Consider the following 20,495-nt stretch of genomic DNA (forward strand, 5'->3'; position numbering starts at 1 on the left):
TTACTTTCAAGAATTCCAACATTGGGGTTTTAGAAATCGTTTGATGTCTTTATTTTACCAATCCTCCCTTCTTAGAAGTCTTATTTTACTTAGTTCTTTCTCCTTCAGTTCCACAATGCAGTATGTTATTCTCATGTACATGAAGCATTTGGGAGTAAAAGTGAAAGAACCTCGAAATTTGGAGCACAAGCGGGGTCGAATTGGATTTCTTCCAAAAATCAAGGTAATACTGAAGTATTGATAGAGTGTTCAGGCCTCGGTGCTTCTCTACATTCAGTTGCAGTGTTTTCTGCCATCTTGGTATGTACTTAACCAACAGATTAGTGGTAGTCTTACTAACATATGATATGGTTTCTGTTCTCAAGAAACTCAAAATCTAGGAGAAATCCAGACATGTAAGCTATTATTAGACAATGTGAAAAGTGAAATTAGTAATTTCCATAGATGACCATCCCTACTTCTGTTAATGCTTTATACCTTTCTTTTACAGCACCTGCCATTTTGTAATTTGTTGTTTTTTTGTGTGTGGTTTTAAAAAATATTTATTAAATTGTAAAGCTCTATGAGGTCAAGGACCTTCTTCATTATTGTAATTTCAGCTTTGGTATAGTGCTCTCACACAATATGAGCTTAATAAATATTTGTTACATGAGTGAATGAATTGTTTAGAACAATCTCCTGACAAATGTACTGTACAACTTTGACTTTCCAGAACTTTCAGCTCTAAAGGGTTTGAAAAGACATTTTGAGTTTTTGGTGCACACAGTACTGTGTACCAACCTCTAATGAGTGCTTTGTGTATGTGTGCACTTTTATTTACGTTTAACCAATTTATTTGAACTAACTATTAGAATTGCACTTCTGTGTGTGAAAGCAGCAAAGGGAATTTATTTAATATGTATCTCATATCTCTTTGATTGTACCTCAACTCTAGCAAAGTATGAAGAAAGATAGAGAAGGCGAAGAAAAAGGGAAGCGAAGAGGATTCCCCAGTATCCTGGGACCCCCACGGAGACCAAGCCGTCATGACAACAGTGCAAGTATGTTGTTGTTGACATTTGAAAGGCTGCATTCCCATTATTTCAGGCCATCTTTACATCAGAGGCTCCTTTTGCCAGAATGAATTGCTGGAGAAGGGTGTTCTTGAGATGATTTCACTGTACTTTCAACATGCCTTGTTTCCATTCAGTGTTATTTCTGTACTAAGTACCGTACTCTTGTTGCTACACGATTGTCATAAACATGCTCTTTAGTGGAAGTAGAGTATTCTATCAGATAATTTACTTACCTATTCTGGTTTTGTTTGCATTCAGCTTGTGTTTGTTAAATTTAAAAAGCAAAGTGTGTATGACTCTCATCCATACTTGTTTAATAGCTTTATTGTATATATTACTCTCTCCATTCTTCTGCAATTTCTCCCCCTCTTCCCTGTACTTTATTTCTTGACTTTCCTTCACCTCCAGGCCCAATGAAAAGAGATCAGCCCAATAAAGAGGGCTACAGGATAAACAGAGGTACTATGGAGTGGGCAACTAGGTTATATGATGGTTCTCATCCAATCAGTACCACATTTGAAATTGTTGGCATGGTAGATGGGAGTGGAATCATGATACAGTGATGGTGAATGTCCCACACAGTCACACAAATGCCAATAGTGTCGCTTGTTGAGAAGTATTGAGAAGGCGAAGGAAATTTTCAGTGAGGGAGTTGAGTAGATGGAAGATTTCACAGATGCTGACCATGAGTTTCAAGTGATACAGAAGAAGAATTTTAGGAATTAGGGAAGATGGGGTCAGATTGTAGTGCTATGGAGGATGATGACCTGAGTGGGAATCCTTAGTTTTTTGTGGTGACTGATGTGAACAAGGATAATGAGCAGAATAGAGATTAATCTGGATGGTCTCAGGCATATTGTGATGATGAAGTGGTGAGTGCTGGGAAAGAAGTAGAGAGGGGGTTTGCTAAGAGCTCAGTCTTCATTCTGACAAATGAATACAACTCCATATGTATCTGTCTCTGTCAGCATGCCCTCCACGGATCCACTGGTACATTCATCTCCTTTTCTCATGACCCTTTTTCTTTCTCTGTATCTTCCCTCTCACCCTCATCTTCTGTCTTCTTCCTCCCTTTTTTCTTCATCCCTCTTCCATCTCTTTATCTTTCTTCACCACCTTCTCCTCCCTCCCTCCCTCCGTCCCTTCCTCCCTCCTTTACTCCCTGTGTCCCTCCCTTCCATGTGTTTCTTAGTGTAATACTTGATTAATTTATATTTTGCTAGGGCCCATCATCTTCCAGAATTTTTTTCAGATTCTCTTAAATCATCTCTTTTTTCCATTTAAATCTGTGTTGCTATTTTGCAATACAGATTATTAAACCATTGTTTTCTGTTCAGTTGGCAGAGCCATGGAACTGCAGAAGCCACGCCACCCTAAGCACTTATCCACACCCTCATCTGTGAGTCCTGAACCTCAGGACCCTGCTAAGTTACGCCAGAGTGGGCTAGCAAACGAAGGGACAGACATTGGATACCTGCCTGTCAATTCCACATCCTCTGTAGCTTCAGGGGCCACTTCTTCCCAGGAAGGAGGGAAAGAAAATGATACAGGTAAGGCAGTGCTAAAGTTCATCTTAACTAAGTATGAAGACTTTAAAACAAACACACTGACTATAAAATAGAGTGACAGATTATTTTAATCAAGATTGAATCCCAATTTAATTCAGTTTTAACATTTTAATATTCTACAACCCATTGTAAATCTATGCTGAATGATATCTTCTAGTTCTCATCTATCCAAAAAATATTTATGAAGCTTTCTGTCAAGCATTAGCTTTGTAACAGATGTTAGCATGCAATAATTATACATAGATGTTTGCTCCATGGAGCTTAGTCACTATAGTGGGGAGAGGAATAGTCACAAATAAACAAATATAAAAAATTCAAATTGTGCTAAGCCTGGTAAGGAAAAGTAAAGGGAGTATTGAGGAAACTGGTCAGTAGTTTGAGGCAGATGTGGGTGAGGAAAGAAGGGATCTAAAGACTTTTTAAAAATCTGAGATACTATAGATTTTTTTCTGAAAAACTGAGAAGAGGTTGAATATGCAGGAGACTATATAAACAGTAGAACAGAGTTTTGAGAAGGAGAGAGGAAATGAAATGTAAAGTGTATGTAAAGGGTGGGGTTATTCGTGGAGAGGGAGGTTTCTTTGAGAAGAATGAGGGATTTGAAGAATAAAGAAGGTTATGGAGTACTTGTTCTAGGTAACAGGGAAAGGGGCTTATTACCATACGTCCTTGTACTTGTTATAACGAGTTATTAGTAATGGAGCTGGGGTAATAGATGGTTTTATTCAGAGAAGAGAATCCTATCTATATCAGTTTCTGGTGATGATTTGACCAAGAATGAGGCTGTGGGAGTGGTCCCTGGGGTGACATAGAGGAGGACACCAGGGATGAAGAAGGCAAGGAATCAAGGAGTCAGTAGTTTGAATAACTCAGTACACATGGGTTTTTATGTCACCTGGTGTGATTTTATCATGGAAAGGAAAGCTAAATCAGCAGCCAAAAGCTTGGTGTTGTTAGATGATTGTTGTGGGGAGGAAGAACATGTGATAATATCCAGAGAATGAGAGCCTCAATAGAGCAAGAAGTGCAATGTAAAAGCAAGAAGGCAACATAATGGTCCAAAAGTTATATTGAGGACAAGAAGGCTGTCCATGTTGTTGCCAGTGTGTGACAGAAACATCAGTTTCTACTTGAGAGGGCTGTAGCAGAAGAGGTAACTCAATGGGGTAGGCAAAGAAGTAGGAGTGACATCTAGACAAAAATATGGAGATTTTGTCCAGTATGGAATTCTGAAGATGTTGGATTGTGTGCATGCATTGATATTTCATGGCTTTCATAACTCATTGAAATAAAAACATGGTAGTTAAGGAATAAACAGAACTAAAGGAGAAAGGAAGTAGGGGAAGGGAATATGTTTTTGGGAAATAAAAAATTTCAACAAATACTTGGAAGATAGAAAGTGAACAAGAGTGATTTGATAGATAAAACATAAAGAAAACCCACACTCATAATTTGTTTAAGGAGTCTAAGATAGGAGCCCATCTGCCCACTGGAACCCTGGAGGGACCTCGGACTCAGAGTTGGCATGTGAATGGAGTGCATGAACAAGAAATGGAGCAGAAAATGATGAATTAATTGAAAGTCTGTAATAACAAAAAGCCACTTTAGCAGCTTCTGATGTCTGCATTATAGAATATAAGCAGTCTCTACCACTTATGGACTAGAAGAAAACCAGTGTGCTCCTTTTTTAGAAAAATTGAATGAATTGTATAGGGAGAGTTAAATACTCCGTAGCAGGGGCCCCCAACCCCTGGACCGCGGACTGGCTTCTTAGGAACCTTAGGAACTGGGCCGCACCACAGGAGTTGAGTGGCGGCGAGCGGAGCTCCAACCTCCTAACAAATCAACCACATTAGATTCTCACAGGAGCATGGACCTTACTGCACATGTGAGGGATCTAGGTGGCATATTCCTCATGAGAATCTAATGCATGATGAGTCTCACACCCCTGCCCGTGGAAAAATTGTCTTCTATGAAACCGGTCTCTGATGTCAAAAAGATTAGGGACTGCTGCTCCATAATATTGATGCCCTGGAGACCTGACATTTGGGATCCTGGAGCCTGGCACTATATTGGCATGCTATTGACTCACCCTGTTCAGAGAATTCTCAATTGAAACGGACTTATTTCCCTGTAGCAGCAAAAGAAAGCCAAATCAGCTATCCAGTCTTTCATTCTTAAATTTGAACATCATTACTTATTCTTGTCAGAGTCAAGATGTAAGATAACACAATGCTGAACATACTAGACAGTAGCATAAAGAGAGAATACAAGCCGGGCTCGGTGGCTCAGCCTGTAATCCCACGCTTTTGGGAGACTGAGGTGAGTGGATTGCCTGAGCCCGCGGGTTTGAGACCCACCTGGGCAGCAAAACCTCATCTCTACAATAAATCAAAAAATCAGCCGGGCGTGGTAGTGCATGCCCGTAATTCCGGCTACTCGGAAGGCCGAGGTGGAAGGATCGCCGGAGCCCAGCAGGTCGAGGCTGCGGTGGCCAGGAGTGGCCACTGCACTCCAGTCTGGGCGACAGAGTGAGACTCAAACAAAAAAAAAAAAAAAAAAAAAAAGAGAGAATACAAAATAAACAGAAAAACTGCCCCTAGAAGATAAAGATAATTTGCTAATAGATAAGAACATAAGAAAATGCTTCTAATTTAAATAGTATACTTGGAGACATTAAATAAGTTATCTCTATAAAGCAAGAATAGGAAACATTCAGAGTAAAAAAAATTAATGTAGCTATTGTAAACATAATGTAATATCTGTTGAACTAGTTATCGATTGGTATGTGATAAATTATTCCCAAACTTAATGACTTAACACACAAAAAAACATTTATTAGCTTACCTTTTTGATGAGTGAAGAACTCAGGAGAGCAGCTTAACTGGGTGGTTCTAGCTTGGGATCTCTCATAAGGTTGCACTTAAGTTATCAGCCAGTTTTCATAAAGTTTAACTGGGGCTGGGGATCCTTTTGTGTCCACTCAGGTGGCTGTCAGCAGGAGACCTTAGCTTCTTGCAGGTGGCCACATCTCATTGCCACATGACCTGTTCCTTAGAAATGCTTGAGTGTTCCATGACATGGTAGCTTACTTTTCCGGGGTGACCCAAAAGAGAGAGCAGAAGGAAGCCCTGCTGCTTTTATGACTTAGTCTTTGTAGGTGCCCTCTGCCACTTCTGCAAGTTAGAAGCAAGTCACTTAATCTAGCCCACACTCAAGGAGAGAGGAATTCGTTTTCACCCTCGAGGGAGGGAGTATCAATAAATTTGTGGACATATTTTCAAACTACTGTAACTGCCAGTATTTAAAAGTAAAGAAAGAAGTCCCTAAAAATAAAGTTGAAGAAATGTTTGAGAGTGTATATCAGAAATATCAAAAGTTGGAAATTTGAGAGAAAATAATTTTATAGAGAACCATTACAGAGTTCCAACATCTGTCTCTTTTGCAGAATGTCAATAAGACATGGAGGACAGATAGTTAGAGAAACCATAGGAGAAAGTTCCCCAGAGGTGAAAAAGAATAAATATCTTCAGGTATAAAGGACTCATTGAGAACCAACCATAATGAATGATTTTTTAACAAATCCATTTCTAAAATGTCCTTGGAAATTTTAGTGTACCAGGAATGAGTTCTGAGAGAAAAAAGGGGGGCGGGGATTATACTGTGTCACATCTCTCTTCATAACACTGGGAGCTAAGATACAAAAGAGCTATGCTTTTTGACCTTTCTGAAGGAAAATGGTTGTGAACTTAGATTCCTATATCCACCCATCAAATATGAAGAAAGAAAAAAGACATTTTTAGATAAGCAAGCGTCCAAAGTTTAACCAAAATGCATCCTTTTCTTTAAAATTATTTGAAGATACACACTCCAGCAGCATGAGAGAAAAATTAAGAAAGAATATGTCATGCGATCCAGGAAATACTGGAAACACCCAGGAAAGTGGCAAAGTGGCAATTCTGTTGGTTGTGGCACAGGCCAGGGAGCAACTGCTCTAGATTGGAACACAGGAGCATCAGGAATAAGAGACGGGGAATCCCAGGTGATGGATAAAGTGCGGCAGAAGATTAACAAAAAAGTTGAGACTTGATAAAATTATATTTTTGACATCTAAAGAAAGGCATTTAGAAATGCTAAGAAAAACAGAATTGTTCAAGAAAGTAAATCATGATTTACACATGAAGCAAAATAAAAAGTGGCATAATCTTAAAGCACTTGATAATGGATAAGACTTGAATGACTTTAATGTAATAAACATCCTTTTTCAGGTAGCTCAGGGGTTGCATCATTGAATCAGTAGAAAAAATACATAAAATCCTAACTTGTATATCTCTTAACCTGGCAGGAATAGTAAGTATGCCCCTTCTAGGCCAGCTGGAAAGCAGCTGCAAGGCCTGCAAGAGTTTATTTCCATGCACTGGCACTGCTCAAGGCATTCTTTTTTCCTACACCACTCCACTGCAGAGCATGGTTGTGGGTAAGACAGTTTCCCATGAGGAATTGGAGTCCCACAAAGCTCAGAGGACCCTGTAAGTTCACAGTAGGAGCACAGAACTCCTGAATTCCCCTCATTCATCTTCCCCACTGCATCTGGAGGCTGTGGTAGATTGTGTTGGTACAGGCAAAAATCTGACCAGTTCCAGCCCAGGTCAATTTTTTCTTCTTTGTGCTAAGTGGTTATTATCACTCCTTTGGAGAGTCATGGGACATGCTCCTGGTCCCATTCCTCTCTAGGTGCTGAAGAAAATCTATTTTGGTTTACTCTGTAGGAGAAACTCACTCCAGCCTCCTCCTGTCACCCATCTCAATCTTATCACCGTGCACTGATTTCTCATAATAATTTAACTATTAAGCTTTGGGAAGAAATGGGAGAAGTGTAGGTGGGAAGTATAAGTGAACAAAATCCTCAGAGGGGAAATAAATAGATATTGCTTAGAGATAATAAATCAAGAAAGAGAAGTAAGAGGTTATTTGGATGTAGACTATTATAATTAAAATTTGAAAACATGAAAAAGAGTGAATACTAGAGGTAGACAAGGATAAGGTGGAAGAATGTGGTGCCTTCTCCTGAACTGTTTGAGTTGTTGCAGTGTTTTATGTTTATTTTTAAGAAGCTACTTTAAAGATGATTATGTTTATTTTTTAGTGTTTTTAAAAATAATTTTATATGTTATAATTTTGGTTCTAGCAAACCTACAATTGTCTAAATAAGAATGTGGCTATGGATTAGGTTGAAGTTCTTCTGGGAATTAATTTTCTTTTGTAATCAGTGACTTTACTAAGTATTAACACTCTTCATCTGTCTGACTTTTGTCTTTTCAGGATCAAAGCAAGTTGGAGAAACCCCAACATCTGGGGACTCCTTAGATGGCACACCTCGTACTCTGAATACTGTCTTTGACTTCCCACCCCCTCCATTAGACCAAGTGCAGGAGGAGGAATGTGAAGTAGAAAGGTAATTCAGTGGTATCTTAGAAAGGTTTAGAGCACTATTTAGTTTTTTGAATTATATACTGTTTTTACGTTTAGTAGCATTTTTTCCCCTATGTAATATTTCCAAAAAGAGTTAGTATATAAACTGGGCATAGTGATGCACACCTATAATCCCACATGTTTGGGAGGTTGAAGCAGGAGGATCACTTGAGCTCAAGAATTTGAGACCAGTCTGGGCAACATAGCTAGACCCCATCTCATTTTATTTTAAAAAATAAGATAAATTAATTAAGTCAGGCATAAGAAAAAAAAGAACTAGCCCTTGTTGGTACTAAACTTTAGAATGGTACTGAAATTTTCTCTTTTTTATTTTATATTAAATTATTAAAATATCCCAAATAATTGTTTATCAAGCCACTGGAGTTAAACTCCATTTTGAGTATCTTTGGTATAAATTTCTTGATGACCATTTTGTTTTCATGTTGACTTTTTATTCTTCATTGTTTTAGGTTGACTGAACATGGGACACCAAAGCCTTTTCGAAAGTAAGTAAATCTTAAGTAGCTTTTAATAAAGGCAAGTTTCAAGAAATACAGCTTTTTTTCCCTCTAATGTCCTAGTTTTTAAAAGAGAAGAAACGCTGTACATAATTTGTTAGATAGTAGAAAAGAAAGCTCTTAGTACAAAACCATCATTCAAAAGCTATATATGGATTATATATAACACACAACCATTTTGTAAGAGAGCATGAAGTTTCAGGCTCTGCTAGGTAAGATTTAAAAAATCTGACTAATTATTATAATATAAAGACTTGTGCTGTTTCCTCTTGTCCTCCTGAAGTCCTCAAATAGAGTTCATCATTTTTCTACATAGGTTTGACAGTGTAGCTTTTGGAGAAAGTCAAAGTGAAGATGAACAATTTGAAAATGACTTAGAGACAGATCCACCCAACTGGCAGCAGCTTGTTAGTCGAGAAGTGTTATTGGGACTAAAACCTTGTGAAATCAAAAGACAAGAGGTGATTAATGGTGAGTTTAACCAATTTCTTGTTGTTGTTCACATAAATTGAGTTTTATCAGAGTAAAGCAAATTCCTTGGCCTTGGAGTTTGCTTCAAACTTTCTCCTATTCTTTTGTTTTAAACAGAGAGGATATTAAACTAGTAGATGATCCTTGAATTGTTCAACTCAAGACATTGCAAATGATTCTGTGATTCTTACTGATAATTTAAAATGAAAAGGTGTTTAACTTACAAGATACTTAAGATTCATACCATTATAGATCTTAAAGTTGAAAAATCATTGATACAGTATTTGCAGTTTACTTTCAGATTAAGTTATTTTAATGCATAGATTCTAAATGAGGAAATTGAGACCCAGGGAGTTCATCAAAATTCTACAGCTGATAAGTGATATGGGGAAAACTAGATCCAGGTCTTATTGTATCTAAGGGCTGTGTTTTTAATTTACCCTGGCATATATATGACAAATATGTAGCATGGATGCTGTACCCTCTACTATTCTTAGGGTGTAATTTGAATAAATATTCTGTCTCTGACAAAATTGAGACATCATGAAATTATATGTCTGGCTCCAGAAATTAGGATTTACAGACAAATTAGGTAAAAAAATTACTATTATTTCTAAAGAGAACTCAAGTTGAAGACGGTATGATGTTGGGGCTTCCAGTTTTCTAATGTTGTAGTTGTGATAGGTGGGTATTATAGTTAACAGATGAATGAGTTTGGATTTGGGGAGTATACTGTTAATACTTTAAAGTACAAAATAGTTTTGAATTATATTTTTTGTCAGTATTCAACTCTCAGAGCCAGTTTGTAGAAGAATTTCATGGAATCAAAGTGACTTCAGAGACATTTCATTCTTTCTAAATGTTAAATAATTTATTGTATATTAGGTTGATGCATAAGTTTATTGCATCTTTTCACTGTTTTAAATGGTCTTCATTAAAGCCTGATGGTCTTCCTGAATGTGAAGATCACTCAGGTCAAAGCAGCCCTCGTTGAAAGGACAAAGCCATTTTCTTGCCATGTTTTCTCCAATTACATTTTCCTCATACATGGCACAAACATTTTGAGCTGCCTTTACTCCTTTGTTAAACTCAAACTGAAGAATATGTCAGTAGTGGTTGTTTTTTTTCCACTTGACACTCCATCTTCGTTAGCTCACAAATAGCACTAACTTTCTTCAAATCTGCAAAATGCAATGCATATTCATAGCTCAACATTGTCACTCCAAATGACAATTGGTGTACATTAAACATTCTCCCAACACTACTGTGATGCCATGTCAAAAACAAACACTACAAACTTATGCCAAACCTAATAATCCACCTGCTGCCTCATTCCAGCTAAAGACTATGATTGGTCCCATGGAATTATTCTAAGTAAAGCAACATTTCATATCTCCTTTTTTTCTTGCTTAGAATTGTTTTATACTGAAAGAGCTCATGTTCGAACACTGAAGGTTCTTGATCAAGTGTTCTATCAGCGAGTATCCAGAGAAGGAATTCTGTCACCTTCAGAACTACGGAAGATTTTTTCAAACTTGGAAGATATTCTTCAGCTTCACAGTAAGAGAAATTGGCTCTGATCTTTGTCCCTAACATTTCCAGTAGAGAAAAGATTGACCCTAACATTTCCAATGGAGAAAAGATTGTCCCTTTTAAGTCTTAGAGGTAAATGTATCCATGATAGTATTCCTGAAATTATATGTGAGAATATAACATAAATAAAGAAATGATTGGAACTTAGACTAGATCGTTCTTCCCACAATCAGCCTTTCATATACAAAGTGTCAACATAGGACCTTGGGTCTAAAGTCAGTGTCTAAGGTTAAAATGGGAATAATCAAAATTACCCTTGAAAATTCTCTATCGCACTCATAAGCAGACCCTGAATGATTATAATAATATAAGAAAGGGATTGCAGTAGTGGGAAACTGCTAGGGGAGTGTAGGGGTGGCACACTTCATCAATAAGGATACCTGATCTGAAACCAGGTAAAGTGGGGACCAAAGTGAGGCCCAAACTTTACCTACAATGACCATTTGTATACCTAACCCTGAATTATACACCACATCTTTAAAATAAAAATAAAAAAAGAAAATTTCCTATCAATTACAGTATATATGTTTAAAATATATATACACATATACATATGTGTATATATCGTGTAATAATATATGTTTAGTTGTATTTTGTGAATAGTAATATACAGTATATAATCTCATGGTGAGATAATTTTCAGGAATTATTTTATTGTTTCATTGCTTGGAACACTAGAGTAAGTATATCAAAATTCAACCTTGTTGGCTTTTCTTGGTTGAAGTCATCTTGGATTCTTGTAGGCAGCAGTAGGATGTTCTTATCTTTTGTAGGTCACTGTCTCTCTGTGACGCTTAATTTTCGATCTTTCTTTGTCAAAGATGTCATCACTACCTACAAACAACTGCCAACCATATTGATGCCTGTTACTCTTTTGTTGGTAATCTTAGTTTTCACCAGCATGCATTGACAAGTTCAGACTTGATTACGTCCATTGCCTGTGAGCAGATGCATTATGAGAGGAGCAGTGAGCAGAATTACCTGCATTATTTATATTTGAGATCTTTTTGAGCATGATCTAGATTAAGACTAAGTGCATATTTGATGTAGCTACCCTGTATGTAATATGCTAATTTCCAAAAGTGTTATTTTATGTTTAGCACTTGTTTTTCAGATAAGAGTTTACAGAATTTAGAGCTATAATCATTGTGTCCAGACTTATATTTAAGAAGATTGGAAGCAGCTATACTGTTCTGAAAATTCTTTAAAAAAAAAAGTGATTCAGTCTAAAATGAGTGTGTTCTTAATTTTCTTTCTCTTTTTTTGTTTTTCAGTTGGGTTGAATGAGCAAATGAAGGCTATTCGAAAGAGAAATGAGACCTCTGTTATTGATCAGATTGGGGAAGATTTGCTGACCTGGGTAAGGAGATGTTCTGTTTCTTTTTAATATTTCTATAGATACTTGATCAGATTAAAGGATAATTAACTGACTTTTCCAAATATTCATCCATTTGCAAAGTGAATGTAAAGCTGACAAGGTTCTATAATATGTATTCTTTGGGTTAATGTTATTTTTTTATAAGTGCTCAAACTAAAGGCTTTTTTTACATCAAAGTTAAAGATACTTGTCCTTTGTGTTTTAAACAATATAAAATGAATCTTGCTAAAAATAGTTTAACTGATAGAGATTTTTAGCCACCTTCTGTTGTTCAAACCTCAGAATTGTCCTATGCAGTATTAGAAAATTATAGATTGAGAACTGCCATCATGATATAGAAAAGTGAAAATTACTTTATCTTATTTATAGTATAAGGAAAGAATCCAGAGGCCATAGTAGCTGTCAACTTCTTTCTTTCTGACTCTTTGTTAGTGTATATTTGACAGTGCTGTGCTAGGTGTTGGGGATCTAGTGGCAATCAAAATGATAAACTCTTCTCTTGTAGAGCTTATAATCATTGAGAAGACAGTCTGTAAGTTATTTCAAGCCTGACAAATGTAAGAAAAATAGGAGAATACAGGTTGCTAGGGGAATATATAGCAGAGAAACCTAAACTAGAACATGTATTTAAGAAAGTACTATGGTAAAGGCTGTGGATAATAAAAAAGTGAAAGGCATAGTTCTTAAAATCTTAACACAGGTTGAACAGGAATCGTGGCATACCCACAGAAATTTACTTCTTCATATGTTCACTACTTGAGGAAATGCCATAAGATTTTATTAATTCTACAATTAAAACTTTTTAAAAGATTGAAGCCTAGAAAGTTGACTAAAACAATCTTCATCTTCCTCCTCTTACTAATTAGTGAGCTCATGACCTGAAATCTACTAATCCAATAACAGATTTCTTCTTAGATACTTGACTCATAGAGCAGGAGCAAGAAAGGAGTCATAATCCAGTCTCATCTTGTATTTATTACATTTTCAGAAATTTTTTTCTATCCTAGGCTCACTTTGGCGTTATTGTTATTAAGATTTAACTTCCTTGAAAAATTGTACTTGTGCTATGGTCACTCTGTGATCATGTGGCTCTTTTGTTTCCTCATTGCAGTGTAGCTGTGAAAGCTATAACTGAGTTCTGTTGGCTTAATAGGACACTGCTCAACTTGATACAGAAAGTTGAAAATGTTTTAAGATCATTATTTTATTTTATAAAATGACATAGTGTACCATCTAGTTCTATGTAAAACTTGGATTAAAAGTTTGTAAGTCAACTATCATAATACTATAAGAAAGATTGACAGTGGCAGGAAACTATGCAGGGCGAAGAGGGGAAGAGAGGTGGGATTAACGGTAATCGATGTCTGGGGACAGGGGAGCACACCTCATCAACAAGGGTACCTGCACAATGCATATTTGTATACTTAACCCTTAACTGTACCCCACAATTTTAAAATAAAAAATATGTAGTAAAAAAAAAAGTTTGGTAAAAAATAAAAAAAAGTTTGGAGAATTAGTGAAAAAAAAAGTTTGTAAGTCATATGGACTTCTTAAACAACATGATTCCTTAGCAGTTTTATTCGCATCTCCAATAAATAATATTTAATACCAAGTGTCGAGTGAGATTCAGCATTGATAAGATACAAAAGTGTAATTGGTCCTCTTATCACAATCCATTAGACTGCATAAATCTACTACATAGTAAAATAAAGTGGAGAAACCTGTGAAGGAGTGGGATAAAAAATTTTATCTTGAAACTTATAACAGGAAACATATTCTTAACTAATGTGACATATAAGCATACCTTCGAGATTTTGCAGGTTTGGTTCTAGATCACTTTAATAAAACAAATATCAATAAAGCAGCTCTTGCAAATATTTTTGTTTCCCAGTGCATGTAAAAGTTATGTTTGTATTATACTCTAGTCTAAGTGTGCAACTGTCTAAAAGACTATATATGTATATATGTATGTTATTTGAAAAATGTTTTTTTTGTTTTTGTATTTTTTTTTTGAGTCGGAGTCTCACTGTCGCCCAGACTGGAGTGCAGTGGCTCCTCCCGGCACCGCAGCCTTGACCTGCTGGGCTCCGGCAATCCTTCCGCCTCAGCCTTCCGAGTAGCCGGAATTACAGGCATGCGCTACCATGCCCGGCTGATTTTTTGATTTATTGTAGAGATGAGGTCTTGCTGCCCAGGCGGGTCTCGAACCCGCGGGCTCATTTGCTGAAAAATGGTAACAATCATCTGAGTCTTCAGTGAATCATAATTTTTTTTTACTGGTGTAGGGTCTTTCCTTGATGTTGGTGGCTGCTGACTGATCAGGGTGGTGGCTGCTGAAGGTTGGGGTGGCTGTGGCAATTTCTTGCAATAAGACAACAGTGAAGTTTGCTGCATTGATTGACTCTTCCTTTCATGAAAGATTTCTCTGTAATTTGGGATACTGTTTGATAGAATCTTACCCACAGAAGGACTTCTTTCAAAATTGGAGTCAATCCTCTCAGACTATGCTGCTGCTTTATCACTTAAGTGTATGTAAAATATTCTAAATAAATCTTGTTATAACTTCAACAGTGTTCACAGCATCCTCACCAACAGTAGATTCTATCTTAAGAAACTACTTTCTTTTTTGCTCATACATGAGAAGCAGCTCCACATCTGTTAAAGTCATACCACAAGATTATAGTGCTTGAGTCACATCTTCAGTCTCCACTCTAAGTCTAGTTCTTTTGCTATTTCTACCACATCTGCGGTTACTTTCTCCACTGAATCCCTCAAACTCATCCATAAGTGTTGGAATCAACTTCTTCTAAATTCATATTAATATTGATATTTTTACCTCATCCCATGAAACATGAATGTTCTAAATGGCATCTAGAATGATGAATTCTTTCTAATAGGTCTTCAGTTTGTTTTGCCCAGATCCATCAGAGGACTTACTATCTTTGGCTACTATAGCCTTATAAAATATATTTCTTGGCCAGGCGTGGTTACTCAAGCCTGTAATCCCAGCACTTTGGGAGGCAGGGGAGAGAGAATTGCCTGAGCAACATGGCGAGACCTCGTCTCTACAGTAAGTCAAGAAATTAGCCAGGCATGTGGCTCATGCCTGTGGTTCTAGCTACTTGGAAGACTGAGGCAGAAGGATCACCTGCACCTAGTAGGCCAAGGCTGCAGTGGCCTAAGCATGCCACTGCACTCCAGCCTGGGTGACAGAGTGACACACCAACTCAAAAACAAGTAAACAAACCCAGAAAGATATTTCTTCAATGATAAGACATAAAAGTTGAAATTATTCTTTGATTTATGGGTTGCAGAATTAATATTATGTTAGCAGAAATGAAAACAACAGCAATCTCCTTGTATACCTCCATCAGAGCTCTTGGGTGACTAGGTACATTATCAATGAGCAGTAATATTTTGAAAGAATCTTTTTTTTTAAATTATTTTTAGCAGAATGTCTCATCATTGGGTTTACAGTGTTCAGTAAACCATGCTGTAAACAGATGTGCTGTCATACAGGCTTTGTTATTTAATTTGCTGAGCACAGGCAAAGTAGATTTAACATAATTCTTAAGGGTCCTAGAATTTTCAGAATGGTAAATGTAGCATTGGCTTCAGCTTAAGGTCACTAACTGTATTAGCCCCTAACAAGAGAGTTGGCCTGTCCTTTGACACTTTGAAGTCACACACTGACTTTTCTAACTATGAGAGTTCTAGATGGCATCTTCCAGTAGAAGGCTATTTCATCCACGTTGAAAATCTGTTGTTTAGTGTAACCACTTCATCGATTATCTTAGCTAGATCTTCTGGATAACTTGCTATAGCATTTACATCAGCACTTGCTGTTTCATCTTATGCTTTTATTTTTATGGAGACAGCCTCTTCCCTTAAACCTCATGAACCTGCCTCACTAGCTTCAGACTTTTCTTCTGCAGTGTCCTCACCTCTCTCAGTCTTCATAAAGTTGAAGAGAGTTAAGGTCTTGCTCTGGATTAGGCTTTGGCTTAAGGAAATATTGTGGCTGCTTTGATCATCTATCTGAACCATTCAGACTTTCTCCATATCAGCAATAAGACTGTTTTGCCTTCTCATTTGGGTGTTCACTGTGCATTCACAAGTTGGCTGTTTGGTATAAGAGCTTTTGGCCTATCTTGGCTTTCAACATGCCTTCCTCTCTAAACTTAATTATTCCTAGCTTTTTATTTCAAGCAAAAGATGTGCAACTTCTCCTTTCCCTTGAACCCTTAAAGGCCATTGTAGTGTTATTAACTGGCCTAATTTCAATATTATGGTGTCCCAGGGAATAAGAAGGTTCAAGGAAGAGAGTTGTGGAAATGGCCAATTGGTGAAGCAGTCAGAACACACACACATTTAATGATTAGGTTTGCCATCTTATATGGATGCAGTTCATGGTACTCCAAACAATAACTTTAATATCAAAGATCACTGATCACAGATTACCCTAAATGCAGAAAAGTTTGAAATATTATGAGGTTACCAAAATGGAACCCAGAGACACAAAGTAAGCACATGCTGTTGGAAAAATGGCACCAATAGACTTGCTCAATGCAGGGTTGCCACAGACCTTTAACTTGTAAAAAACATAATATCTGCAAAGTGCAATAAAATGAGGTGTGTGTATACCTTTGAAAAGTTGAGAAAACCAGAATGGACTAACCAATCTGGTTTGTAACTGTTACATACAAAAGGTTAATTTAGAGTAAAACATTGGTCAGAAATCATAAAAGCAAAAAATTACACAGAGGCCTTTAGATTTACTCTTGCTGTTTTAAAAAATAGTTTTGGAGAGTATGGATCTATTGGGATATAGCTTCATCATAAGCTGAGGAGCATCTGTACATAAGCTACTTGTAAAACTACTGCAGAATTGCATGATGTTGGGTGCATTATTTTCTTTTGTGAACTCAGCTGCTTTCTGTGGTTGTGAGGTACTTTGACTAGTATGCCAAAAATGTTGCTTGTCTCATTTTTACATATGTTTAGTATCATATTTATAAGATAATAATAATATAAAATTGGAGTAATGTATTAAAATATTACTTTGCATGTGTCCTACTTGAAGAAAAAAATACTCTGAATTTATTCACAAATGCACTACAGAAGGGCTTTTTTACAAAATGCCTTCATGTACAAATTTTTGGGGGTGTGACTTTAAATAAAAGATTATATGCCTCTTTGTAAACCATAAAGCAATTACTTACAAATATAGAGGCTGTCTTAGAAAACAGTTTATTTGACTTATAAGAGCACTTATTTTGAGGAAGGCACTTATTAGATGTTTAACCATAAGAAACTTTAAAATCATGGCATGTGCAGACTTAAATTTATAAATTAAAAAAATTAGTAAAACGTGTACTTTTTAACAAAAGAGCTCATAGCTCATTAATCTCCCTCTAGTCAGTTCCAGCCTATGTACAGATAAAGTAGCAGTGACTTAATTTTATTTCAACCCAGAAAAGTAATTCACTGCCCATAGTCATAGTAGGTTTTATAGTGAATATGAAAGAAAGCATCCCAAGTACTTGCTTTCTGGAGTAGTAAGGGTGATTTTTGTAAAGGTGTCCCCGGTCTAAGTAAATGAAATTTTAACCTTGGTCTCCAGACATTTTGTGTTTGATGTTCTCCAAATGTCAACCGTTCTATGTAATTTAGAAGTGGTATAGGCTGAAAGGTAATAGACTGTGATAGATGACAAGCAAGAAAATATTGGAATATGATCAGAAAAGGCTGGATGTGTCAAGGTCAGACCTTTTTATTAAACTGTTGATATTCCACATAGGCAGGTCTGTGTTTTTTGTCACTTGAGAATACTTACTGAAATGTTGAAAGGATTCTTGTTGTCATTTTACCTGGCCTTATATAAGCCCTGTATTTCATTCCCTATTGTTTTCTCTGCATTCTTGGCACAGTTCAGTGGACCAGGAGAGGAAAAGTTGAAACATGCTGCTGCTACCTTCTGCAGTAACCAGCCTTTCGCCCTGGAAATGATCAAGTCTCGTCAGAAAAAGGATTCTCGGTTTCAAACTTTTGTGCAAGTGAGTTGAGTGAGTCATGTAAGAAAAAAGAATAAGGCAAGTTTTTATCAATAATTAAATAAACTGGGGGAATTCTGACTAAGACTTTTACAAGAATTACATCTGGGTTGACATTTTTAAAAGCCATATCTTATCTTTTAAGAAATTCCTGGAAGGTATAAAGATGATTTTGGAATGGTGAGTGATAAATACATGCCAGGATTAGAATACTTGATATAGAAATCCACATTGCCATGGAAGTTTTATCAGGAAACAACTATTTGCTCCTTTAAAAGAATATTGTCAAAGCATGAGAATGGGTTTCTGTCAGGCCAATGGAAGAATATGACAGCAGTCATACTCATTGGGGTATATAAATCAAGGGTCAGGAAGCTATGGCCCACAGATTATCTGCATGCTGTTGCTTGTTTTTGTAAATAAAGTTTAATGGGAACACAGTGTATTTATTTTCTGTTGCTGTATAACAAATTACTGCAAACATAGCCACTTAACACAAATTTATTGTTTCAGTTTTTGTGGTTTAGGAGTACAGTTTAACTGGATCCTCTCTTCAGGGTTTCACCAGGGTGAAAATCAAAGTGTCAGCTGGAGCTGCAGTTCTCGTCTTATGCTTGGGTTTCTATTCTAAGCTCACTGGTTTTTAGCAGAGTTCATTTATTTGTAAATGCATAACTGAGGTCCTTTCCTTCTTGCTAGTCATTGACTAGGATCCATCTCAACTTCTACAGAATGCCCATATCTCTCTGTCATATGCCTCCTTTAGGCATTTTAGAGGTAGATATTTACTTTCTTCCAGGCCTGTAGGAATGTGGCTCTCTGACACAGATGTCTTTTAATGGTTCCTCTGTTAAGCTAGGTTCACCCAGGACAATTTCTTTTTTTATTAACTCAGGGTCATCTGGTAGTAGCCTAATCATAGGAGTGATATTCCATTGTATTTACAGATTCCGTCTGCACTCAAGGGCATAGGATTATACATGGTGTGCACACGAGAGGATAGGAATCTTGGATGCCATCATAGAGTTTTCACAGCACAGAACCATGTTCACTTATGTATTGTCTATGACTGCTTTTGTGCTAAAACAGTAGAATTGAGTAGTTGTGAGAGAGAGAGAGACTGTATGACCTGAAAAGCCTAAAATATTAACTGGCATTTTACTAAAAACTTTGCAAACTCCTGGTATAGATGAGCTGTCATGCCCAGACTGGTGATCCATTGTGCCCATTTAAAATAGCAGATAACAAATTAGCTAATTAACTTTGGTAGGATTGCCAGTCATAGAAAAATATACCTAGGTTTTCTGAAAAGGCAAAACTGTTTTAACACAAGAAAGCAATACTTCTAGTTGCTTATAGATACTATCAGTTCTTGCTTAAACAGATAACAAAGAAGCCAGTGGATTAGTGATAGAGGCTTCTTTCCCCTGTTATGTGATCATAGGAGAAAGCAGGAGTATAGTGTGGCAATGATGTCTTGCCAGTTTTGAATAATCTTGATTTAACAAACAGAACTGTGATGCAATAGACACTTACATGCTGAATACATGCTGCATGTTATGTAATTATGGTCCTAATAAGAATTACAGATTCACTTCTTTTACTTTAATTTTAGGATGCTGAGAGTAATCCGCTGTGTCGTCGTCTTCAACTGAAGGATATCATCCCCACCCAAATGCAAAGACTTACTAAGTATCCACTTCTGTTGGATAATATTGCCAAATACACAGGTACAACATTTTCACTGAATAAAAAAACTTAGGAACAAAAAATCCACGTCCTGCTAAGTAATATCTCACAGCATCCTGATGCCTGGAGTGGCGTTTCCAAATAATAAGACAAGATTTTCTTTTTTTTTTTTATAATCATTATTTTTTATTATGATATTGTGGGGTACAGTTAAGGATTAGGTATACAAATATGCTTCATTCAGGCACCCTTGTTGATAAGAGGTGTCTCCCCATCCCCAGACAGGTATTTACTACCATTAATCCCATCTCCCTTCCCCCTCCCACATAGTTTCCCACCACGGTCAGTCATTTTCTTATAGTATTACGTTGGACGATCAAGGTCCACTATATGAGTGAAAACATGTGATACTCAGATCTTTGTTTCTGTAAGAGGTCACTCAGTACTATAGACTCTAGTTCCATCCAGGTTGCTGCGAAATTCATGATTTTGTTCTTTTGTATGGCTGCATAGTATTCCATTGTGTATATGTACCACATTTTAAAAATCCAGTTCTCTTTTGATGGACAGCATGGCTGCTTCCAGATTCTTGGCATTGGGAACAATGCTGCGATAAACATACGTGTGCAGGTATCTTATTTATAGAGTGATTTGAGTTCTTCAGGGTATATTCCCAGTAAGGGGATTGTGGGGTCATA

The 20,495-nt window shown here is 36.8% G+C and overlaps 1 protein-coding gene across 1 annotated transcript in view; it reads left to right on the top strand.

Moving 5' to 3' along the window:
- ARHGEF12 (Rho guanine nucleotide exchange factor 12) overlaps positions 1 to 20,495 on the top strand; it is a 142,595-nt gene that overhangs the window by 116,490 nt on the left and 5,610 nt on the right. The window contains exons 20-29 of the mRNA XM_008059428.2: positions 109 to 223; positions 935 to 1,040; positions 2,393 to 2,605; positions 7,946 to 8,078; positions 8,566 to 8,601; positions 8,930 to 9,084; positions 10,498 to 10,644; positions 11,952 to 12,037; positions 17,986 to 18,111; positions 19,724 to 19,838. Of these exons, the coding sequence (XP_008057619.2) occupies positions 109 to 223; positions 935 to 1,040; positions 2,393 to 2,605; positions 7,946 to 8,078; positions 8,566 to 8,601; positions 8,930 to 9,084; positions 10,498 to 10,644; positions 11,952 to 12,037; positions 17,986 to 18,111; positions 19,724 to 19,838 (1,232 nt within the window). The remainder of the gene's footprint in view (positions 1 to 108; positions 224 to 934; positions 1,041 to 2,392; positions 2,606 to 7,945; positions 8,079 to 8,565; positions 8,602 to 8,929; positions 9,085 to 10,497; positions 10,645 to 11,951; positions 12,038 to 17,985; positions 18,112 to 19,723; positions 19,839 to 20,495) is intronic.

This window comes from Carlito syrichta, unplaced genomic scaffold, assembly GCF_000164805.1.
Source record: "Carlito syrichta isolate Samal-C Ts95f unplaced genomic scaffold, Tarsius_syrichta-2.0.1 Scaffold304031, whole genome shotgun sequence".
NCBI lineage: Eukaryota > Metazoa > Chordata > Mammalia > Primates > Tarsiidae > Carlito > Carlito syrichta.